The sequence below is a fragment of the Idiotropiscis lumnitzeri genome, chromosome 4 (assembly GCF_059441095.1).
Source record: "Idiotropiscis lumnitzeri isolate Australia: NSW breed Sydney's pygmy pipehorse chromosome 4, RoL_Ilum_1.0, whole genome shotgun sequence".
Lineage (NCBI taxonomy): Eukaryota > Metazoa > Chordata > Actinopteri > Syngnathiformes > Syngnathidae > Idiotropiscis > Idiotropiscis lumnitzeri.
In genome coordinates, this window is record NC_142394.1 from 14,703,183 (window position 1) to 14,729,647 (window position 26,465).

At 38.3% G+C, this 26,465-nt stretch overlaps 1 protein-coding gene across 6 annotated transcripts in view; it reads right to left on the reverse strand.

Annotated features, from left to right (window-relative positions):
• Window positions 1-26,465, reverse strand: part of diaph2 (diaphanous-related formin 2) — a 348,568-nt gene that overhangs the window by 306,066 nt on the left and 16,037 nt on the right. For 5 of the 6 annotated variants that reach the window (XM_088292735.1, XM_088292736.1, XM_088292737.1 and 2 more), the window contains 2 exons: window positions 22,128-22,232; window positions 16,405-16,425 (listed from right to left, as the gene is read on the reverse strand). In XM_088292735.1, coding sequence (XP_088148861.1) covers window positions 16,405-16,425; window positions 22,128-22,232 — 126 coding nt within the window. The remainder of the gene's footprint in view (window positions 1-16,404; window positions 16,426-22,127; window positions 22,233-26,465) is intronic. The other variant, XM_088292734.1, reaches the window with a different exon arrangement.

Genomic DNA, 26,465 nt, shown 5'->3' on the forward strand with positions numbered 1-26,465 from the left:
GCACATGTTATCTCCCCTACTCTTTTACTCGGAGACGTGTTTAATAGTAGTATAACATTGTGTACAATTTAAACTGGCATCTTGCCAGCTAAGCGTGCACGCACACCTGAGTGGTGTCGGAGACAAGTGTGGCAGAAACCTCATCTTGGCTGAGTTAATTAGCACCACTACAGTCAGCATTCTCAGGTTGTGGTTTGGAGGACTTCAGGGAAAGCAGACTGTTGATTGGAGAAAATGGCTGCAATCCTCGATGAGCTATCAGCCTTTAGAGCCTCCTGCTGTCGTCTCCCACTTCTCGGTAATTATTTCAAACGCTAGCGCTTTGCAAATGTCATTATTTAGTTTTGGAGGTAGATATGCGAGTCCTACTGCAAATTACGGTAATGAGTGAAAGCAACAGGCATCATCATCAACACCTTTTTCAGGCATTTAGAATGATAGGATATAAAAATGCATAGCCATTAGGTTTTGAGCCACACACCTGCTTCAACATGCCGACAGGTATTACAAACCTCCTCCAGCCTGTACACACCCTAAAAAAGGCCAAACAAAGCCCAAATATATCATGTAACATTATGCAATTACTTGCAATTATGCACTGCCCATTCAACATGTGAGATTCCACAAGTTTGAAGATGGTAATGTCAACAGGTTCGGCGAGCACTACAGGCAGATCCGCCCAACGAGTTGGCCCCTTCCACTCATTATTCTCCAGATTCCCTCCACACCTCCAGCAGAGGAACTAATCTAGACCGTGGCGGGGTAGGCCCTTTTCCTGCCGATCAAGTCCAAACTAAGGATAAGCGCAGTGTTGTGCACAAACACACTGACATAGTGAAAAAAACTGTTCTGAAAAGAATCTTGTAGGATTGCATACTGGACTGGAATTGGTTGGAAATGCCTGAGATACTTCTTTATTTATAAATCATGATAAGTTTGAAATAATAATACTGTATTTTGCAGACTATAAACCGTTACTTTTTTCCTAGATTTTGAACCATGCGGCTAATACAACGGTACGGCTTTTCTGTGGATTTTTCTTTCACCGGTAGGGGGGCTATATAGTTCAGAAAATACGCCAAATAAATCTTTATTTTTTTTTCTCTTGGGTCTGTTCTGTTTTAATCAGCAAAGTAGTTGCTGAGTTAAAAGGCACTGTTTTAAGAATCCATTTATATACCTTTATGTAAATTCACAGTACAAAAGTGTTCTGTACATGCAGTAAACAACATTTTTTCTTCACATAGAAAACTGTGGCTTATCCCCTGGTGCGGTTTGTATTTTACTTGTTTTTTTTTTCCAAAATAGTTGCTGCTGCTTATATGCAGGTGCGCCTTATAGTCCGGAAAATATGGGGCGTGGTTTTGGTTGAAGGGCAATCAAAATGCAAGCCCCCTGAAGGTCTGTAGAATGCTTTCCAGCACTAACATAGTAAGGGAGGTGAACAGTACAAAATTAAAAAGGAATTTAAGTGATGAAAGTAATACAAGGAAAAGCACTCTGACACACATATAGAATGGCTTTCACACCTCAAATATGAGCATCGTCTTAAACACAAGGGCAATTTATTGACTCCTGTTCACAAAAGCTGTACTATTCATGATCAAGCCTTTCAAGCGTAAAATGCAATAAACGGCACAAGTGTTTGGTGAAGAAAAGGAAGGCCTCGCATGACATTATGCTCCCATCGTGTCCCATTACATTAGGTCCAAATGGTTTGGGGTCAAGGAAGGCACGCTGTGTACAGCCAGGGTCATGGCTTGGAATGTAAAATTATCATTACATGACCTCATTCGCCTATATGAATTCATAGCAGTGCCATATTGCACTCGTTGTCAGTGGAGGTTAAACTGGATTAGTGCGGTATTTGAATAATTTAGTTTGTGGGAAACAATGGTGGATTTAGAAGTGTCACTTCACAGGGGCTGACAAAATACAAGCAAAACATAAAAGTAGCAATGTGACAAGTGGTCGACATCTTTGTGCAATTAATTTTCTAAAGAATACTAACATTTAAAAAAACAGACTGAGTATTTCAAACGCCTCTAAAATCATCCAGGACAAATAATAATGGATTGCTCAAGAACATAACCTGTTAACTGTCCACAATGCACTTGTCACCAGTGTTCCATTCACACTAGTTAAGCCACGTTTCTGGGGCGTCGACTTCTCAGGATTTTAGCCCGCACAAGCATTTAGTGGCTGGATAAAATCGAAACAGTTGAGTTAAATCATCAAATTTTACTTTCTTACTCGAATTTGAAGGCATTTTTCGACCAGATTTTAAGAGGTGACCACGCAAAAACATTCATTAAAAAGCGGAACATTAAACTACATTTTTGTGGAACCCAACATGATTATTTCTGCATTATTATTCAAAATTATTGCTGCGTTATACTCAGGTTAACGTGGCCATTCAAATCAGACTTTTTACTTTGACAGATTGTCAGTTTTGGCAATTTTTTCCATATTGCAAAAAAATCGCACTTAAGTATTGTGTGTGCGTGCGTCCGTGCCAAGCTTACATTAAGAACTAACAAAATAACGCAAACTAATACAGAAACAACATTTCCGTTAACGAAATAAAATAAAAATCTGAATTGATTTTAAATATTTTTGTTGAATTTTTCCTCCGTGATGTTTTTTTCCGTCTTGCACACAACTAAAACATTTTTTTTTTAAAAAGAAAATGAAAACTAATACTGAAACTAACAAAATAAAAATAAAACTCAAAACGAAATAAAAACTAACTATAATTAAAATCGAAAAAAAAAAACTAAAAATCTTTGTGCGCGTGTGTTTACGTGTGCTTTTTATTCTGCCATCGTCGTAATCCGGTCCAAAGATCTCTCCCAAAAAAGGTCCAGTCAACATCCCAGTTTAACAAAAGTAGAAAATGATCTTGCGGTGGATTGAACAAAGATGTCACCGCATTTCCCCTTCTTGTCTCCACGTCTTATTGCTCTCTAAAAAGAAGCACAAGTACTTGTCTATCAGGGTGAACAAAGCCACGTAATTGGCTGACTTCTCCCAACTGAGCCTCGCGAAGCACAACGTTAATAACAAACTGATGAGAAATTCATTATGGCTCCAAATAAAAACAAGCTCTCCTCGATAAGAGACCCATATATTTTAATGAGAGTGATGCCTCTGTGTTTTCATTAGGCAGCCAAGCCTCAATACCTGAAGACAGGACCTGAGAGAAGAATGCCATTAAGCGGGGGATATTAAACAAGTGGCAAAGCAATCAATAGGTTTCTACACAAGCAGGGAAGCTACCAGACCGGCATTTGGTATCACCTTGCTGTCTTGTAAAATAAAGTCAGAACTTTTCTTCCTTTTTATTTGGACACCAAAATACTTCAGCTAAAGTCCATTTTGACAAGGTTGATTTTAGTTTCATGTACTGATGACCTCGTTGTCAATATGATCCCTGTTCAGTTATTCTTATAAAAACACTAAGTGCATTCCAGATGAAACATACGCACCAACTTGTTGTCGAACTAGAGGCCCCAATAGGCCTAGGGTCTTCAATCCTGTTCCTCAAGATCCACTGTCCTGCCTCTTTTCCATCCCTCCATGCTGCAACGCTTTTGGATGGATATAAATTGGATGCGGTAGAAATGCTCATCTGTACACATCCGACCAAAACGGCATCAAAAGCCCAATATGCACTTGCGTAGGCGGGAAACAATGCTTGGGAGGGAGACCACTGACAATCAACCGTAAATCTGCTCGTTGTTTCGAGTAACAGTGTTGCCGCTATATTTGACTTTAGTCCCACTTGAAACATGAAGCACGAAGTCGACATATGTGGTGATAATAGTAATTCAGCCACGCAGATGGTTCATTTATTATGTGTGGCAGCGTTATGAGATCACCTTTAGTATAGGTCTCCAAAATATAGTTCTACCTCCTCCAGCCTCGCTACACTGGCAATATGTGATGATTAAAAAAATATGAGTCCCAACACGCGGAATCATATTTACTTGCATAGACAGTGCGTCATGTGACTTTTTTTTTTCTTTGTGCACGTCACGGATACGTTCCGTTCCCATGAGATCACGTTTGGTTTTTATAAGATGAACAAGTACATAAAAAGATCAAATTTACCCAAAAATGTCAATTGGTGATGCCTTGAAGTGTGAACATAGCCATAGTGAATAGAGCCGGGTATCGATTCAAATTTCCAAAATCGATTTCATTTAATTCGATTTTTGATGGACTGTCGATTCATTCAAGGATTTTCCATTTTACTTTCGTATGGAAGGCAACCTCAGAAGAACCGATGCTGCAATTAGTATGAACTGCTTTTTTTTTACTCTGGTGGTAGTGAATGGGTTAATTGGAATAACGGCCTTACTGGTAACATAGTCAAGCCAGATGCACAACAGTTGCCAGGGAATCAGCATTTGTGCATCATAAAATGTGTCATTTTCAAAAAATTGAATGGATTAGGATGGAGAGAAACTAAAAAGGCACAAATTTGCTCTGTACAGAAACCTTTTCACACAAAGACCAGACTTTAGTGCGCAATTATATTCCATTACTGCTGGTCACAACAGCCACACAAAAACACAGTAAAACCACAAATAAACGCTTAAGTGCACAGGATGTAAGCAAACGCCACTCAACACTGGTAAAATGAAAACCTTGGATAAAAAAAGAAATCACTGAATAAGAATCAGATTAACACTCTGGGTTTTCAAACACAAAATGTGGGGAATGCAAAAAAAAAAACATGCCACTCGTGCTCTGAAAGTGAATAAAACTAAAACAGTATGTTTAAAAACCAATGGAACGACTTTAAAAAAGCCACTGATGCCACTAAAGAATTGGGTTTGCCAAGACTGAGCATGACCTCATTTTGAAATGACTTAGTGAGCAAACTGCTGGCGTCACACAAAATTAACCACTAACTTGTGAAAACGATTAGAACGGTCAACAACCGAACAGATGGATGGGTGAAAACTACCGTGGTTTGACCCCGAGGGAAAATGGGAGCAAGAGGATCAGACTAATGTGGACCAATAATCTTTCTCGGAGTCATTAACATGATCAATGCCATTCTAATGAGATAACATCTGGAACAAAGGAACCTAATAGCAGACAGCTGCTGGGCAATACAAGCTAATTAGAGAACATTCTGCAATGTTAAATAATGCTGCATTCATTTTGGCCCTGGATATGGACGCCAAAATACAACATGCTGAATATTTTATAAACTGTATTTTAGAACTAATTATGGCATTGAGAAAGAGTTTCTTCACACTCGCACCCTTTGATCGCATCACTTTTACACCAGAATGAGCAAGAAAAAAAAAGAGCGTTTTTGTTTGCTTTCCATTTTAAGTTTCATGTACGGACGACAACGTTGTCAAAACGATCCGCATTCGTACACAAGCGTAAATTTCCTCTCAATTAAATTCTAATTAATTTTCAGCATGGCTGTCGTTGGTTTGTTGTTGTTTGCATGTATGTGGATGAAAACAACCGGTTGGAGATCACAGCCTTGGTATTGCTCCAAACCAACGGACTCGATCACTGTTCTGTAGGAGCGAGAAAGCCGTCAGACCGCAATCTGAACCGCCTGAGCAATAAACTAATCAGGTTTGTCTTTGGATTAGCACATATGCAATATTTCATCTTTCTTTTCTTCGCCACATGGGATGATATTTTGATCACGAGATATGCTCTTACATTTCCTGCTGTTAATAAATAGAAATGTTATCAACAAATCCCAATTTTGGCTCATTATTATCAGTTTATTAGCGCTAATTTTCGCTCACTGCATACACCAATGTAACCAATACGTGAAAACTATCACATGGGTACGTTATGACAAATTACATTCAAATTTCATTGAGTTAAAACAGGCATAAAAAATACATATATTTACGTGGAAATATGTTCCAAAGTAACTTTTCATTTCATCAAACAAACTAGTAATTAGTCTTTTGTGTGGTTTGAGAGGATTGCTTTTTACAATTTTACAATATCACATTTCCTCTTGTCTTAATTCAGAAACTGTTTTGCGAATCTAAGCCAATAGCAATGCAACCGAATGACAGAAAGTAAGTGGGTCCATTTGCAAAGAATTGTTAAAAAAAAAAAAAAAGTTGTACCTCCAAATACCGGCTGAGCATAGAAGCATGATCCAATTAGTGCTATGCTTAGAAAAAGGAAATAATGAAGCGCGACGTCAAAGAAAACTTCATAATAGTGTTTGTACAAGTCTTTGGTGATCATTGGAAAATATAATTACGACGAACAAAGAACACTGTGTGGGCCGACATAAAGCATTAGCAACGTATAATGGTGGAGCGGGCTGGATGAAAATCCTTTCAGAATTTCCAATCAGTGTAACTCCATGTATGACATCCATATAAAGCTGTGTCCACTCATCTTCATTAGGCGCACTTTCTTTTAAATCTCTTTTATTTTCAATGTTCAGATTAATTAATTCAAAACATGGATGGAGCGGTGTTGCAAATGGTTTAACGCGTCAGCCTCACGGTGGAGAGATTCTGGGTTTGAATCTTAGCTTCGGACTTTCTGTGTGCAGTTTGCAAGTTCTTAGGGGTTTTTATTTACGAGGGTCTTCATTTCACTTTTGCTGCCCGATTGTGCATCTGTATGTAATAATCATTTCAGAATGCATACATTTCTCACTGGATTGCAGAAAGACAACACTGGGTTTCTCATAGTGTTTACAAGCAGTGATGTAAAAAAATGTATCGCCACAACAGGCTGACTTGGAAAAACTGACTGCACGGGGACCGCATGCGATGAAATGCTTTTTGCTGCTTTTAACAGTAAATTCAAACGATAGCAAAAGCATCTTATTGCGTGTAACACCAGGAAAGTGCATTAGTATGGATATTGCGGGAACGAGGAAGGAATATTATCAGCTTTGAGTGGAGTCTACGCTGCAGCGGCACTACTCCTTGGAGAGTGCGACGACAACAACAACAAGGAAAAGGCTCCCAACTAACAGTAATTGCTTTAAAATAATAGAATTCATTACGGTTATGGTGCTTGTTCAGAAATGCAAACGGGAAGGAAAGGATTCGCTAGAGAGATGGGGCTCAACTGCCTCGCTTAAAAAAAAACACGGGGAGATGAAAGGCATAATTCCGATGACAATTATAGAAGCTTTAGTGCATTTTCATCAGGCGCTCAGAAGATGTTGTTGGCATAATAACATCAAGATTGTTTTTTGTTTTGTTTTTCTTGAAAGGAACTTTTCCCCACACCCCTTTCTTGATTGCCAATTCTTCCTCTTATACAGTATCGAGACACATGTGACACAAAATAAAATTACTAAGCAACACTTAGCAGTGACAGACAGTAGACAATTGTTTGCCAAACCAAAAAAAACAATTAAGGACTTTTTGCCATATCCCAGAAAATCACAAATAAGTGAGTTCTTCTGTAAAAAGCAGTGGATAGGTTAAAAAAAAACAGTCAATAGGTGACTTTGCGAATGTCCAAAACATGACCCATGACAATGTATTCTTCTTTTTTTGTATTTGACCTCAACCAATGGCCAAATGTGTTTGATTCAAGGCCACCGTGTGTGTCTGTCATCCAATCAGCATTAACAACATCAGCTCTCAAGACCACTCGGGACATAAAGAGACAGGCCGGCCATCTCGACATGATTGGATGTCACCTGGCATGCTGTGTCTCGAGCTATCATCAAGGGCATCACCATTTGGAGGACTATAGATCTGCCATCAAATCAACCTCGGCAATATCCTGTAATTGTCTACATCAGAAAAAAAAAAGGTAGATGTACTTTGACCACTCGCAGGTAGTTCAAGCGAACATCCACAACATAACCTTTCAGTAAAATAATTCCAGAGTCAGAAGATGGTGGGCAAGGAAGCCCACAAATAGTGGTCACTTAACTTTGAAGTTCAATACATTTGCATTTCATCTTTTACAGTTTGTTTTCATACAGTTCCTTTTTATTTAACTTCTGTCTGTATTGTTAATGTAAATATGAAGTTTTTTTTTTTATCTCCCTGTATTTAAGCGGCGTTAATGTTCAAACGGTGCATAATGTTACAGGGGCAATAATAGCAACTCTTTGGGGAAGACAACATCTGCCACATTTTTATGGTTCTTTAATAAAATTCAAAGAGAAGTTAACCAATGTAGAATCAAACAAAAAGAGAAAATGGGAGGAAAAAAAAGAGTCTTTTTCTTTCGTCTTTTCACACACTGAATGCAGCTGTCTTTGCGATGTACCCAATCTTCTGTTGTTATTCTATAACAGAGATCACAGCCCGCAATCTGAGTGGCCCCTTGATTTATTTATTAGAATTAATTTTATTTATTTGTTGGGCTTTACCAAAAATAAATCCTGGCATGTTAAAAATAAAAATTCCATTTCTCTGATTAGGTATGGCCAGTGGTGAGGTACAATCTTAAACAAAAACGTGCTAAAAAAAAAATTATACAACGATGAGCTGATCAACGGGCCGAAGCTCACACAAAATAATTGTTGAGACGTTTGCAAGAGCTGTTTATGTCTCAAAAGATTTGCTAAGGCCTCGTGTGATGTCAAGGATGACGTTTACACCTCATAGGTTTTGCATGTTAATTGGCATATTTTCAGGAAAAGTTAGGTTTCCTAATTTACTCGTTAGGTCAAATTTCACTTTGAATGACCTCCACTTTCCAGAACTTCCACACTATATCGATAGGTAATGTGTAAATAATGCAAAGTTGCATTTGCGCTGAGCATACAGTAAGGACCGGAGCGAATTGTGCCGACGCTCTCGTTATTTGAACATAACGGATGCGCTGTTAGCAAGGGATTCTGTCTATTTATCTTTGTAGGTCAGTCTAATAAATAATTCAAGTATGATCGCATAAAGGGCCGGTCAATAAGACAGGTTGTGTCGATAGCAGGTAAGGCAAACAAGCGTTTCCTCTCTGGCCCTGAAGATTTCCAAGGAAAATATCAAGTGGACCCAGAAGAGGTTTGTCTGTCGAGCAATGTTGTGAATGTGACAGAGGAAACATGATTTATCTCTTCTTTAAACTTCCCATTCTGGTTGACGGCAGCAGAGAGAAAGTATTGATCAGAGCAATCGGAATCATTCTGAATGCCATTGAGCCATTTTACAGTTACTCTTCCTTTTAAAGGAAGGAAATAAATGTGCAGGCTGAGCAACACATACAGTCATGCGTTGGCAAGGAGAAACCCATTAGGTCAATTCCATAGCAACAACTGGCTTTCAGCCTTTGGGAGCCAATTGGTCAATTGAGTGAGCGACTACTGCCACCAAGTGCTGGCCTTCAGAACTACAACACCAGCTGGAGAACATCATGGTGGACAGACTAAGATCACGGGGGACCAGCGCAGAATAATATGGAGCTTTTTTTCCACATTGTACAGTCATGTGTTGGACAAGGGAGCCATATGACGATGGTGAAAAGCAAGTGGGCTAAAGTGCAGAGCAAATCGGAATGTTTTGCCAATTGATTGAATGATGCATAAAGTGGGTGGTTGGTGACTCAAAATATCGAAGGGGCTCGTCTCAGTGCATTTCAGATTGATCATGGCCATAAAGTGAACACTGGTATTGGCGTGGGACAAAATCATTGTTCCATCGCTTTTAACATTATGTGAAAGGTGTGAATAAACTTGCGCTGTCAAAATTAATTGATCGATTATAACAACTATTCAATTCTCAAATTAAATGCCAATTGTTTTAATACTTGTTTATAGAGCCATTGTTTAACGATTGGCCAAATCTTCTAATTTCAGCAATAAATCAGCAATAATTCTCCGATTTCTGGAGTCCTTCGTGCAATTAGATTATATTTTGTGTTTAATCAAAACACATTTGTAAACATCTGCTCTTATTTTGGAAAACAATGACCAAACAGGTAACTGAATCGGTTTCAAAAAAAGTTGTTGACCACGTCAGTCGATCTCGTGTGTTATTGCTTAATTGTTGTTTTTTTTTTAATCACTAAACAATACCAAATACAAGATGTAAACAATAATAATTGGTTCACAAACAGTAATGGTTTTGCAATGCAATTTAATACAAAATAACATTTTGTCCGATTCATAAACCATTGGAATAAACAATTTAAAAAAATATCCCATCGTGACGTACCAAAATTAAAAACACTACCCGTGTTCTTCTAGCGAACTGGCGACTTTCCCTTGTGTAAGAATCTGTTTAGTTGTGTCCAACAAAAAGTGTCAATTTGTACGACAATGTTTTATCACATAACTCATACATCAAATAAGAAACCCCAAAATTGTAGAAAGAGAATATTTGGGTAGAACAAGCAGTTTATTGTGTAATGTTTTGCTACTTTTATTGCCAACTATTGGTCTGGCATCGATTAAAGCATTTTGGGTTGTTTTGGAGCATCTGTTGTCATCGGAAAATACATTTTGACTTTTGTTGACACGTTAACGTACCAGAGTCATGTCTCCAATTGTAAAAACTGAAGGATTCCTTGAGCAATGAAGTGAAGCTGGCTGTTTATTATGTATTGTCGCTTTTTTTGTGTCCATTCATGACAATTCTTTGAAAGCAAAGACAATACAGCATCTTGATTATTAACAGTGAGCACTCAAGTCCGCAGGTGTCAAACTCCGGTCCTGTAAATACTTTTTTTTTTGTGTACTAAATCATGCATTGAGTCGGTTAAGATGTAAGACTATAAAAGTCAGCAGGATCTAAGCATGATGTCAGAAACAATTGCACTTTGCCATTATGTAGCAAGCATTTTGGCAAAACTACCGACAGAAGTGTGTCTCATCAAGACCACCCACTGCCAGCATAGACCGTGTAAATCTTGACATACTACGACGAGAAGACCTCCAGATCGAGCCGTGAACTTGATCAAGCAGGGCAAATAATGTATTAAATATACACAGATGCCGCGGATGATATGGAAAAGCTAAAGAGGCAAATAAAGAATTTGAGAGGAGCCGTCAACCATAAAACATGGGGATACACAGAATTTCACAGCTGTGTGAACAGTTAAAGCAGATGCGATGGGATGTGATGGGGGGTGCATACAGAGAGGCGGGCTGTAAAAATATGCTATAAACTTTATGGCGCCTAATGCGGCCCTGCAGCAGCCTCCTGCTGGGCTGCATGTTGACGGCTACGCCGACTGTGTGACAGAACTGTCGGGGGAAAAATGCACAACTGAGAGCGTAGCCGCTATTCACAGCCTCCATCCGTGATGTGTCGAAAACATCAAATTCATATATAGGCTGTGCTGGGAATCGCATTTTTCGTATCCCTCCTTCTCATAAGCCACTCTATCAAACGCTCACTCCTGCAATAGCTGAAGCCAAGATGTAACGGGCACATCTGTTGGACCTGCACGGAGGCAAAACAAATGAGCCATATACACACACACACACACACACGCACACGCACACGCACACACACAGTCATTAGGCCGGGTGTACACACACTGACACAAGCATAAAAAGAATCGAAAGCATTGACAGAGACGTAGTTCAATCCTATATCGGTGCGCTGTGACCACTTCAGCTTTTTATGCTCCCTTCAACATCAAGAGAGGCAGTTCAACTGATGGAAGAGCAGCAATTGTCTCTACAGTACATTTGAAAAGCCGTATAACACACAGACAGCCCCAGGGAACAGGACAGAGAGGAAACAGGAAACACAAAACTCTTGGTGAGTACCTCATTTTGATGCACACGATCCGAATTTCGGTTTTCGTCAGGGTTCATTAATGGTTGCAAACAGTGTTTCCTGTCGCAAAGTTTGACAGCAATAAGAAAAACAGTTTGTAACCATTAAAACGCATTCAAGACGTTTGCGAACGTCTTTGCAACCATTTGTAACCCTGAAGAAAAAAAAGAACATTCGCTTCGTTTGCAAGCCTGCGCCGCTCAGTGTGATACGGGCTTTAGCGATTCACCAATCTATAAAATCTAACTATTTGGCTGAACATTCTACATGGGGATTTTGATTTTACAAAGGGATTTTGTTGCGATTGTGGCAGTATGTTAAAAATAATGTGGGCAATTATGCTATTAGAGTCACAAAATGAGAGCATCAATGTAACACTGAGTCAAAATAATCAGAAAATGGCTAACAGGAAAGTAGTAATTTACTTATTGTTTTGGAATCATAGTCTGGGGTGTATTTTTGTATACAATTATTATAGATTAGTAGATATATTTTTGAGAGGGGCGCCCATTAATATCAGGGATTGGCCTCAACCTCACTATAGTTTTTATATAACACAGGAGGCTTTTATTTTTTATTCACCGTTGGTGTGTTGCTTGGCTAGATGTGGCAAGATCTGGCCGTATGTCACCGACAGGCGTACGTGGATGATTTATGAGAAGTAGTTGTTTCCACATTTCCATCCATCCATCCATTCATTCATTCATTCACCCATTATCAAATCTGCTTCTCCTCACGAGGGTCGCGGGCGTGCTGGAGCTAATCCGACCATCTTTGGGCAGTAGGTGGTGTATATCCCAAACTGGTTGCCAGTCAATGTTCCCACATTTCAACAAAAGTCTATCCTGTTAAACTCAGCAAATGTTGATTATACGATTAGATGAACTAAAGTCTGCTCTAAGCAAGGGAAACATTTCATACCCTTCCAAAACATGTTTCCTTGATCTTGATTTAAAATAGAATCTATGCAGCACACTGGCAAGGGCCATGCAGAGACACACAATTGATTAATTTTTCATTGAAGCTCTTTAAAAGGACCAAGGACACATGCAACATCAAATGTGATCAACCCTCAGCAAACCTTTTAATAGCTTGCCTGGAAAAAAAGTTTTAGACTTGGCATTTGAAAAAAAAAAAAGAAAAGGAAAAAAACAACAAAAAAAGGTCCTTCATAAGCTCACATGGCTCATGAATAAGCATTTGATTGGAATTCAGGAGCAGCCAGATGTCGATATGCCCTCAATTTTACATTGCAATTTGCAATGCTCCTTGATTATGTCACATTTATTCTGTCATATAGGATTGGGTCGAGTTGTGCAATTCATCAAGATTCAATTATGATTATGATTATTACGCTCAATGATTGAAAAAAAAACACTGCTTATACAGTATTACTATAATTACAACATTGTTAAAATAGTACTCGTTTTACAATGTCTAATACTATAGTTAGTATACTGGAGTTCAAAATTTGAGCATTCTCTTGAAATTGTTTATTTTAATGTTCAATGGCAATTTATAAGTGTATGGTAAGTAAACTCCAATCCACTGTTTTTATTTTTTCATGCAAGGAAACCATATTTGATTTATACATTTGCACTTTTTTTATTTTAAAATAACTAGTTTTATAAACAATACAATTTAAATGGAATTTACATACAAATAGTGTTTCACAGAATTTGATTTGTCTTAATATTGTTTACATTTAAACAGTTTTTCGTTTTGTCCCCCCCAAAAAAATAATAATTAGAATAATAGTGATATTAATTATTACCAAAATATTAGTGATTAATATTTTTTTTCATAATCGAGCAGCCTTTGGATTAGGCATGGCTTGATGTCTCTCAATTTAAGCTTGGGTTGCTCGTGACACGTTGTAAGATCGTTCTTCCATGCCTTCTGCATCCTCTGTTGTTATTTTGTATTTTTACGTGTAAAGACTTGTTTTTTCCACTTTTGTGTACTCTGGGGCCAAATTGTGTGCCTCGTGTGACAAGCCTCCATGGTCTTATCCTTCATGTGAATTGTGTTGCACTCATTTTGTCTCTGCAGCGTGCCATCTGAGCCTGTCGATGGGAGCGCACAGAGGGGGAAGTCTGCTTCCACAGTAACACCACAGGAGTCTGATGGACTGTTACAAGCTGGCCCTTGACTTGTGACGTAAATCAGGGCAATCTTTACAGAGACTAATGCTATAAAAGCATCAAAACGGTCAGCAGGTAGCTGTGATGCTGTGCGGAAGCCAAGGCATCTGCTTTGAGCACCTGCAGACATGTTGTTCAAGATGAGCAGGTATTGTGGGTTTTCTGTATTCTGCTCATCCGTCGCTCAATGTTAAGATGGAAAGAGCATTTGAGACTTAGAAATGTTGCACATTTGCACGCTGGTCAAACTGGATTAGATCCAATTTACGCCGTTCTCTATTCCTAGCTCATTCTCTAGTGGGAGAGCAGGGAATGTCAGAGAAATTTCATGCCTGAGACAGAGGAGTTACAGTTGCACGTTCCCTACAGACAATCCAAGTCGGCTCTCCCCCTCCAGCGTAAGTGAGAGCGCTCTATCCCAATGACACACGCTGACAGCGTGAAAATGGGAATCTGCCAGCAAAGCAGGGAGTTAACTGTGACCAACCACCAACTAACCAAGCTAAAGACTCAGCTTCCTCCTGCTCTTGTGCACCTATTATGGAGGCACAACACCAAGTTTTAACAAGAGCAGTCTGGCGAGGCGTCTACATTTGTTACCGACGCAATCAATTGCTGAATGCGTAGCTGTGATATTGACATGTTGTTCCCTTGGATACGGATAGGATTTAGGATCAAACTCCATCAAGCTCTCTAAGAGCAGTTAGATGATTCACAAGTGCAACAAACAACAAAACCAAACCAAAACCAAAAACATGACCAGAATGAGATTTTTGGTGGTTGGTTAAGAGACCCAACACATGAATTGTGTCAATCACCAGAACATAAACATGGAGCGTGGACTGGAAAGGTCAACTGGAATACAAATTTTACAAAAGCATATTTTGATTTAACTGATTGACGCTGCCTGTACATAAAAACTTAACTTTAAGACTTCAAAATTTAATTTATCTGAGAGGCTTAATTAGCCATGTCCAGTGTTGCTGTTTTGGTTAGCAACAAAGTTTAGCGATCAACTTCATGACCGATTTAAGGATACTCGGATTAAATTTATTACAAAATAGGACCACTAATGATATTCTACTTTTCAAAAACAAAAATATCTTAAAATTTAGGGGCCTCAAATTTTAATCACCATTATCGCGGTGTAAGTATAGAAAATGGATTTAGAATTGATGTAAAACAATGATAATAATCAATATGGACATTTGGATTACAAAAGGATTTGTATGATAACAATCAAATCTATTGTGTAACTACAAAAATGTAGCTAAACAGTCAAACTGATTTTCAAGTTTTTTTTTGAAAGTTATGACACAATAGACAATAAAAAAAAATCTTTTGGTTATGAAAAAAATGTAATCGAATTAGGTTATGTTTCCCACCAAAATATCCCCAGACCTAAAAGATGAAAATTGTTGTAAATGTACAGCCAAAACAAATAAAAACAATCCAATTTTAAGAAAGAAAGAATATTTGCTGCATTTGCATGGTAGTGCTTACAGGTGGGTTGTACAAAATCTGTTAAAATGCTCAATCATGATGAAGAAATTGATGCAAACCTTATACTACTTAATGATCTCATCTGATAAATAAAGTACATCATTCTACGTTAACTACCTTAAGTAAATCCCAAAAAGTTTTTGACAAGGTCTTCATCTGACACAGAAAAGTCCATCAAGCAGTCTGGATGCAAGCTGGGGCGATTATGGCATATTCCATTTACTGAACACAATGTGACCATTGCCGTTGAACAGAGAGAAACTTCGCCCACATCAATACAAGTGAAGCTAAGACCCCACTCTTCCACCACGCAATAAACAAACACAAAAGAACAGGTGGACAAAGGACGGAGAAATTGCAATCGATAAAAAATGTCCATGTGAAGTGGCTCAAAAGGGGAGTTTTGTCTGAGAGCATGGACAGAGCAAAGGCCGCGGGACCGTACGCTGCTTTACCTTGTCTGCAGTCCAGTTAAGCATTGAAAGCGTCACACCACTAAAAAAAAAAGGCCACTGAAATGTCATGAGAATGCGCGACTAGACATGTTATTGACGTTTATGGTTTTGTTTTCTGAAAGTGCAAAAACAAAAACGTCCTCAAGTGAACAAAATATAGGCCAAAAATGGCTCCACGGTGAATGAATAAATATTTACATCTCAGGTGGAGAATTATAGAACAATTCAGTCAATAAGGAAAATAAAAGCATACACAACAAATACTTTAACAAAATTACATAACAATGAATAATCTTGTTGCGTTTGTCTACATACTTTTCAATATTTATTTGACAAGGGATGCTAGAAAGTATTCAACCACGCAGAGGACGTATGCCATCTTCCCACATGTAAACATAACATTGCCCCTCTTTAGAAAGTAAACTCATTGAGATTGAATCAGCAGTGGGCCCATCCCTAATGTAAAGATATAAATGTCCAAGCGGAAATCAGGTTCTATCAAAAAAAAAATATTTTTCACAATGCATGGGATAAAGATAGAAATACTTTGTAGATACAGAAGCCATATAGAAATATTGGACTACTTACCGCAACTTTGCTCCCAGTTATCTGCATGCAGCAATCAGCGGAGAAGGTTAATGTGCAAAAAGACACAAACAGCACAGTCATAAGTAGGCCAGACAATTACACATTGAGGCATGAGCGTTAACTTGGGTGATATTACAAATTGCCCATCAAACACGACACAGCTAAGAATTTTTTTTTATAAATATAATATTCGACAAGTGAACTCTTTTGCTATTAGAAGCACATACGGAAGAAAATGTCTGTTTTGCAGATATAAATTTCCAGATGTTTCAGGTGTTAAGAAATCAGGCAGAAAAAAAAAAAACATCATGCAAACCATTTCAGCTTCTTCTCCATGTTGCTAATTTATTCCTTAGAATAACTGATAAAAAATTAAATGGCAACAACTGTGGAAATGATGACATCTTTTTAGCAGATCTGTTTCATGAAAACGAAGGGTGGAGTGTGCTGCTGGCCTAACGTCTTCATTATTATTTGGCAGTGGGAAAATGTTTTTGAATACTGGTGCGTTGGAGATCTCTGGACGTTACAATTGCCGGTAACAAGTTCTCGCCCAGAATTTAAAAGATAAGTATCCAAAATATAAGCCATGACATTACAGTCAGTGTTTGAGTAACAGCGTACAAAACAAACATTAGATAAGTGAAGCCATCTTGTCAACCTCTTTAAATAATGTCCCAAGTCAAATTTTGACATGCCCAAAAATGCCTTAAACATCTCCTAAGGAAGCTGACGTCCTTAGTTGAGCTGATCATTCAATTCTAGCTCTGAAATGAAATCATTAATAAAACATCATCAGCAGTATTTGGTTCAAGTTTTCTGCTTTTCTTAAAAAACAAAATTATTTTAAGGTGATGATGTTCGTGACTCGCTACTAGTCATAGCTGCAAACCGAAAAGCAAAATTAATCTCATCACACTTCAGTATAGTGTGCTGATCACATGACCCCCCCCCCCCACACACACACAAAAAAAGGATCACATCGCATAAAACCTGTGTTTCATTTGGGGCAAATTGTATTCATTTCTTTTTTAGTTCAGCGCGACATCCTGTGACAACCCAGGTGTGCAATTCGCACGAGTTTAACGAGGTAACATGCGAGCACAAGCATTTTAGCGATATCTAAGAATGATGTCAAGCACCTGCTGTGGCGTGAAGGCCAGCAGCCAGATATTCATCTACTCCTTCCCTACTTTGACCGTTTGACATGATGCATTTGTCTCAAGATTTCGGTGTGATTTGGGCAAACTTGAAAAATGAGCTTGTCAGCCCCAGACGGCAAAAAGGTCTTTAGTCATATCTAGCACAACCTGGCACAGAAACAACAAAATATAGTGTGTTAACTCCTGCTTGCTTGCATGCCAGGTCCCGATATTAATGATCATGTGATCATTTTTCAGAAGGAACCTCTCATGTGAAAAACATGTAGATATCCTGTATAATGTGTCAATAATGACAGTTGGTGGCCGTGATTACACAGCAGTGAGGGTGTCTTTCCACCAGTCAACTTCATTCCTATAAAAAGCTCGTCTTTATTGCATCTGAGCAAATGCATATAGATTACATATCGTCTAGGAACATGCTGCGCCTTTTGCCTCTGCACCACTCTCCTGCTCTTTTCTCTTCCTGCCACCTCCCAAGACTTTACAGTCAATTTTACATGGGCTGCCACTTGGTGTGTGACACACTGTTTTTTTTTTTTTTTAATCAGTATCTGTATCCACCGCTTTCCAGCATGAGAATCAAAACACTGACTCAACATACTGTAAGTAGAGCGCAAACTTTTCCACAGTTGATGCCACATAAAAAAGAGAAAATATATGAGTAGTATATGAAAGAAGCTCCTATAATAAACAGACACTGTCTTGAGACTGCACACAAAACTGTGAGGGAGGAGCTTATAGGATAGAGTCCAACATATACGTATTTACGTGCACTACTGTACAGCATTTCAGGTTGCGACAATGGATTGCTGAGTATTTGATGCTTTGCAAGAGCTCACAAATGATGGTTGTTTGATTTTCAATGTTGGAATTTAGTTGACATAAGTGTCATGTATTTTGTCTAAAATGTTGGTCACAATTTCCTGCTAAACTGAACTCAGGAAAATTGGAGGAATGGAAAGAAACGTATGACCTTAAAGGGCAAGTGACTCCCCCAGAAAAAAAAAACATCTTTACAAGAATATGTTCTATGCAGGTGCCGCTAATCGAAACATGGACCAATCATAGCTCAGCTTCAGAAAACAACTGAGCCATAATTGGTCGTTACCTGAGCCTTGACTGACTGTGATGTAATTTTCAGTCGGCAGAAGTGACAAAATGGCCGCCCCGCCCGAGATGGCTTAAAAAAAACGGGTGGATTTTGCATCTTCAATCATATTCCACAAACGTAATATTAATCAGAATGCCATGTTTAGACTAGTGAGATCGCATAGAACATTTAAGTGCAAATAATTTTGCAAATCATTTTCCAAAGTTTTTTCTTTACATGCATGTTCTTTTCTTCTTTTTAGAAAATGTTGCAAATTGTACATCTTCAACCTCATAGGTGCCACTGTATTTAACTGTTTAACGAAATGATATTTGATTGCAATAAGAATGTTGGACATGTCTCTGAACAAGAGCCTCCCATCACACAAATCAAGCATCTGAGAGTTTGAATCAAACATGAAATTAGTCAGCAGACAAACACAATCTGAGAGAGAGGATAGGTTAACAGTGTTACAAGAAACGTGGTAGCTTAAATAGGGTTGGTGAACATTAAAAAGACGGGGGGGAAAATGAAAGCAGGTGAAGAACGTGTTCATGCAAAGCTGATGGTCAAGGACGTCCGTAAGACTCGCTGCTGCAAAGCAGAGCGAGGTTCTTTTCAGTGGAAACACAGCTCACATTCAAATGGGTCAATGTGCAAATTCTCCCATGGAAAAAGCAATTCCTTTCGGTCGGTGGGTGTTATTTGCAAGACTCCTGCAGAGAAGTGAGGAGTGTTTCTCAATCTTGCCTGGTGATAGAGACTGAGCCATTCATGAGAGGGTGGAGAAAGGAATAAATATTGCCTCTACTTTGAAAGACATCTTTACTAGAGTGACCAAAATAATCTGTCTTTCTCCACATTAGATAACGTTTCAGACCACGTTGATGGATGCAATCTCAATGCTATACTGGACATTTTATACGGGTTAGATTTGCATGAAGAAAACTTCAATAGACAGACGTAAACCTCCCCCTCTCTGTTTACTTTAGGGGATTATTTGCAGCCAAATCGATGCCAAGGCAATGTCAATGAAAGTTGAAAATTGACAACGGGAAAATATTATACGTCTTTAGTTACAGCAATATAAAAAGAAGCCGATTCTATCCGGACTTTGAAAAACCATCAACAACGGAGAGAAAAATGCAAAGATAAAAAGGCCCCAAACCCAAGCTGCAATCTCATGAGGCAAATAAAAACGCCAAGCGCCACAGCAAACCAACACAACGACATTCCTGCATTAATCATTTGGTCTACATTTCCACAAGCAATATTTGCCCCAAAAAGCCTAACGGAGTTTATTTGTTGTCATGGGATGTAAAACATTACTGCCATCAAACAGTTATTACGATATTTTCAACCGATCATGTGAGTTTACTATTTTCAATTCATTTCACCATCTTGGTTTTAAAGCCAGACGTTTTCACATTTGTACAAAAGTAAAAGTCTTATTCAGATAACCACAAGTATTTGCTGCATTAAAGGACATTAGATACATTTGTATTTTTAATAATATATAATTATTATCATTACGACATAAAATGAGTGTTGATGCCTCGTCTATTTTAATCACACCAAAGCTCTAATTTAGAAAATGCAAATCAAGCCAACTTGAATAATTTTGGCCCAAACTTTGATTTTCCAAAACTAATTTTACAAAAACTAAAGTTGTCCCATCGCCGCCATGAAAGAGAAGAAAGACTTATGACGCTTGAACAAAGGCTACACTTTTCATTGCCGGAGGGTCCCCCCCGTGGCACGCAATGATATGTCAACACTGACATTCAACCGTCCCCTCCTCTTCACGTCTTAATGAAAGTAATAGCGGGGTGCTGAGAGACATGACGTTTTGTTCTCTTGTCTTTTGACTACACACATTATGTTAGTCATTTGAATAAAATATCATTGCTCACAAAGCATAATGGGCCCGGTGAGGAATTCAATCATCCCGGAAAAATCATCATTATCAATAATGCCGTTTAATTACCATAACAATGAGGAGGCAAATAAATGATGATGCGTTGCAGGTTCGGGAAGCTGGCGAACGGAGAGTGAAAATAATCACTCTTTCGTAGATGATTGTTGATGAGCCAGTAAGATTTTGCTTTTTGGAATGCATAATGCAAAACAAGTTTTGCACTAATAATGGCCATGGCTTTTTCTATCTTGAACCGCAGATGAGTGAGGCTTGAAAAAAATGTTGAACAATAGATCATGTCACACGAAAACAGGTAACCAGACATCATTCGAAATAATTTCCATCAGAATGACAAAAAAAAAAATAAAATACTACTGATATGATAATTGTAACCTCAGAGAGTTTCATTGCTAACTGGGAAGTGTTCGACAATTTCATTGGTCAGTGACGAGACTATCGGTAAAAATATTATTATTATTATTTTTATTATCATTATTATTACCATAAAGTTGAAACCGAAGTTCTGAGACTATGACCATACCATAAAATGGTAAACTGCAACCTCCAAGTGCAGCCTAATATGAAATAAACACATATACAGGAAGTCCTCAGGTTACGACATACTCGACCTGTAACATTTCCACTTTACGACGGCCGTGCCTCGAGTGACATTTTAGATTCACACTGCACGAAAATGTGACCCAGTTTTTTTGCCCGTATGCGAACTGTATCTGTTTTTTTAATTACAGTATGAACAGCTCAATTACAATTGTTTTCAAATCCCACTTGGCAACTGTCATATGTGGTCCTAGATTGGATACGTATGTTTTTTTTTTTGTTTGTTTTTTCTCTGGGGGGGGGGATTCAACCGTGGCCAAAGGTCACATGTATCTCTCGCTGACGTCATGCGGAGCCCAAAATGGGCTCCGCATGGGTGGAGATAGAGTGCTAGCAGATGGGAGATTGAATCTGCAAAGGTGTTTTGAGTAACAGTATTGACTTTATAGTTCACGCGATAAAATAAAATTGCCACAAATTGCTTGTGTTCAAAGTTTTTGACAATGGGGTTTTAATGCAAGACTGCTGCTGGACCCACAAACGCCATTTGCACCCTTTTACCAAACAATAAATTAATGTGTCACCAAGGAACTTCCATGCAAGCACACAACACCCAAAAACCCAAATTTTGCATGCATGCCAACAGCTCGACAAGTACTGACCATCCACCTCGCATTGAATGAGTGAGTGCGTTCTATTGCCCAGTGATGGAGGTTGCAGCATGATGGGAACAAAACGATGGGGGTGGTTGGGGTGGGGGGTGTATATGGGGCGACGGATAAATCAGATAATTCAGAGGTGTGAAGCTTGAAAGTATAGAAAGGCAACAGAAGTGCAAGCAAGCCATACTGCAAAAGCAAAGGAATCAAAGCTGAACTCATTCTGGAGATTCACGAGGACAATCGTCACCACACTTCAGCACGTCAACTACTGTCATTGGGTAAGCACGCTTGACTTTGTCAGGAAAACAAATGACTTGACTTGATTGACTTACAGATTTGGCGGTGGCTGAGATGTACTGAACTACCATCTCCCGTTTGGTGCTCAAGTCCTTCCCGCGTAAAGGCGCCTTTCGCTCTTCATTCAGATTCATGTCCTCCTAGACAGGAGATGAACAAGAAGACAGTGAGTGACATTTCATACAAAGGAGAAGACAGCATATTAACAGATTACGAGTCATCTTTAAAGAATATGAATGAAAGAGAATGAAAAAGAAAGAAATAATTACTGACAGTCAATCCGATCTAATCCAACTATCCATATTTTATTACAGGTGAGATCGAGCCTCTCCATGGAAAGGTGGGCATAAACCACAACCTATTCTTGAACGTGGCGGAAGTTTCACTCAAACAAAATAGTAGTTAAGACAACTTTTCTAACAACTTATCATTGCTGTCATTTCCTCATGGAATTTCGTGTATTTTTAAACAGTCTTTCCACATATTTCACTCATTGTAGACTAGAAGACAAGGTAGGGCAGCTGAGGTGACACAGAATGACAGAGCTCACTTCTCTTTACTATGGATTCGCATAAAAATTGAGGGGCAGTTTTGAAGAGTAGTATTAGCTATAGAATTGCCACAGTGAGCCAAGTAACGGCGGAGAAATCAAAGGAACAATTGATTTAATGAGCCATTCACAGCACAAGTCTGTGTGTAATTAGTCTTGCATGGCTTAACACTTGAGATAATATCCAGTAGATGTCTACTGGCAGGATCAACCAGGTAGTCACCAAGGCCTGTGGGGCGGATTTCATTTCCCATTTTACAGAGCATGATTTGCAGTCGGCTAAAAGTGTTGCCACCCATGTTTACATTAATTCTACTTCAACCTGCCCGGAAGGTAAATGTCAGGCTGGCCAAGTGGTATCTGAGTCGTAGTATCGAAGTATTTATCCCAAGTAGGAGCATTATGGAAATGGAGATGATTTTTGACACCGGACAATTGGGGGAAGAAAATGTTACAGTCTGAAAAGCATTCAAAAAACATCCTATATCTGCCAATCATTCAATTATAAGATACTCCAAAGGCCATGTCAGAGTGCAAAAACTCCCATTAATATGGCAGCAATAGTCAAACTTTTCAAGGTTAAGTGATTTTTAGTTCCAATAATGCTGCAATTTTGCGGCTCTCTGTGGAAGAGGTAAGCAATAATAAATGAATGTGTGTTGTAAAATAAGCTGCATGTAGCCTTTTAAAGAGGCAACTCTAATCTACGCTAGCCTTTTATGAAAAGTATGGGTCGGTTCATATTGTGTTACCATTTTATTAACAAGAAAGTTGCAAAAACTGACCTCTTTTTAAACTGTGATGACAGTTACGAGAATTAAAAAAAAAAAATCACCTCTACTTTTACCATGGTGAGTTCAATATAAATCTGTTTGAGCATCAATGTCACACGCTACCACTCTTGAATCAGATCATGTCCTACAGGTGAATACTTTCATTTTTCGTACATTTCTCTTTGTTGGAAACCCAAAATGTAGCGGGAAGAGAGGACAAAATGGTAGTGTTAATTAGTCCTTGAATAAATGAATGATGCAAGGCCATATCAAATGCACAAACTCAGGGAAAAAGGGACAAACCAATCAAATTGAATAAGCCTTGATTGGCAGTGTGTGTGCACTACTGAGGCTCCTATCTTTGAGCTTCTTTCATACTGCCTCACAAAAGACGTCTTTCATGTGAAAGGCATCAGCAGATGGAGCAAAGGCCGAGCGCAGGACTAATAGCTACACAATGACATGGTGATTAGAATGGAAGGGGATGTTTGGAAGAAGCACTCTCTCTCAAAAATGAATGTCTTGGTATCAGCAGAGAGAATAAAACACACACACACACACACCCACACACTCAAGCTCCCTCAGGAGAGGACTGGCACATTTGCAGAGCCTTGCTGCCCTCTACTGGTAAGTGAAGAAAATTATTTCCTATTTGCATTAGTTGTTCTTATCTGAGACGGATGGCAAATGACCTAATCTGCTTTCAATTCAAATTATGAATTAGGAATGAGGTAATATTATATGATGAATGAAATAGTTGAGCAAAAGTGATGTTTTGGTGAGGTTGTTGGTGGACGCAAGAGGCATTCTCAAGGACTGACTTTGCTTATTTGTCAATTATGGTCCATTCGGTCTCTAAATTCAACTCGCTTTTTACGAGCGTGCATCATGAACACTCACGCAGTCAGTGTTTTAGTTTCTTGTTTTGACAATCTCACCGTGTCCAAATGATCTTTTATCCAGAAACTACTTTATAGTCGAGTAGCATACAGTGTTTCAGATTTATGTCAATATCTGATTTTCAATTCCATTCAAACGAAATTAATTCTCATGAGAACCACCACAAAAATTAAATAAATCACAGTCAAAATAAAGCATTACAACACAAAACTAATACATTGAAAACTATTTAAAAGACAATACAAAAATTGTACTTCTCATGTTATACTAACACATATGAGTTATTTTTTTTTATAAATACAACATAAATTATATAGAAATATTCAGACTTAAATGGGGAAAGCACAGACTATAATTTGAACAAATAAAGACAAAAAAATAAACTGAAGGTAAATACACAAAATTGTCTACAAGCATATTAAGTTAACCTATTTTATATTTGCGAACAGATTTCGCCACTATGAAACTCAAATCAGCGCAATTCAATCCAATTCAAAGCTGAGAGCAATTTCATATTGAAATATCACACTGAACATCAGCCCCTCGAGTACATTTAATATTGACTGTCTTGTCTTTTATTCCGCAATTAATTTCATTTGAAAATGTCTTTTGAAGCCCCACAAAATGACATTTTAAGCTCTCACCTAAAAATTATTTCCAACCTCAATCAACAGGTCTGATCCATATGCACGTTTACGTCCAGGCAGTTTTCAGTAGGTTCTTGTTAAAAAGTCTTGCTGCAGAGCATTATTGCAGCGGGATCACCTCGCACCTTATTAACTGGGAGTGTTCATTCTGATAAAGTGCACGGAGCACCACATAAAACCTCCATCTGGCCGGAGATTTTCTTTTTTTTTTTTTTACTGGCCTTGTTCGTCAACAGAAACCAAAACATGCAACTCCTAACAAGCAGAAGATTATCTTGAGAAGCAAAAAAAATTGATTAGGAACACTTCAATAAAAAAGTCATTGTACGCTGAGAGGTTGTAAAGCTGATAGACAAGCGAAAATGTCGAAGTAACAATAATGTAAGAAGGTCTAATGGCCCCCATCAGCACATTGGACTTTTAAGTGGCCGCGTGTAGCAAATTTTGAAAAGTGGGAGTGCTGAGCCCCTCCTTACTTACCACTGCTTTTTATGATCCCGTTATGGACAATATAGGCTGGAACCAATGATGAAAGGTGTTTTAATACGTCAACCGTGTCAGACGGGGGTGCAGTGTGGTCTAAAAGGCACTCAACTAGTTTACAAGCAAAACCTCCACAACTACAACTCAATGCTCTCTGTGACCATGGTTTATACGTCAAGTTGTTCTAGTTTCAAAACATAGCGAATGATGTAAAATCTAATCTAAAAATCATTTATTAAGAATTGCTTTTGAGCAACATTTTTTTATTCTTTTCAAGGGTGGCCTTCATACTCTTTGTCGTTCTAGGCTCATAATGATTTTATATTAAAAAAAAAGTATGATCGTGATAGATATTTAACGAATTGTACTGAGCAGCCAATGTCAAATTTTTCTTCCTTGCAATTAATGGGACTTGTCTGTGTTGAAATCTGTGTGGAATTTGTACTTTCCATTTTTAAACTACAATCAAAAATCTCAATTCTTAAAAGTCACTGATTATTTTTTATGCAAATTTACAAAACAAGGACAAATGTTTCATATCCGATTTTCAGCTAAGACAAAACACATAAAATGAAAAAAAGCAGTGCCAATAGACTAAATTTGGTTAAATCTTCATTGTTGTGATTTGCAGAACCTTGAGGTCGTAACGAGCATTAGTAAAGAAATGTAATCTTGGTAGCCCTGACAACAATCAATCAAATAATTGATGAGTCAGATTATAACAAGGACCAATATGTTTGAGGCATTATTGTAATCCGCTTTACGTATTATGTGTGACAAAATATACTGTATGCTTTCAGCACTCTTTGGCAGTCTGATAATGTTTTTAACTAATATATGTCCACACACCAAAAAAAAAAGTTGAATTTTCAATCGTTGTGCAATGATACACCAGGCACTAAACTTCCTTTCGATTCTCACTGAGCTGATATTTTGGGTAATGTAAACAATTTCGCGGCAGACTTCTGGTTGACGACTACCCTAAACCTCTTGGACTGGTGTCAGCTCCGGTTCTGACAT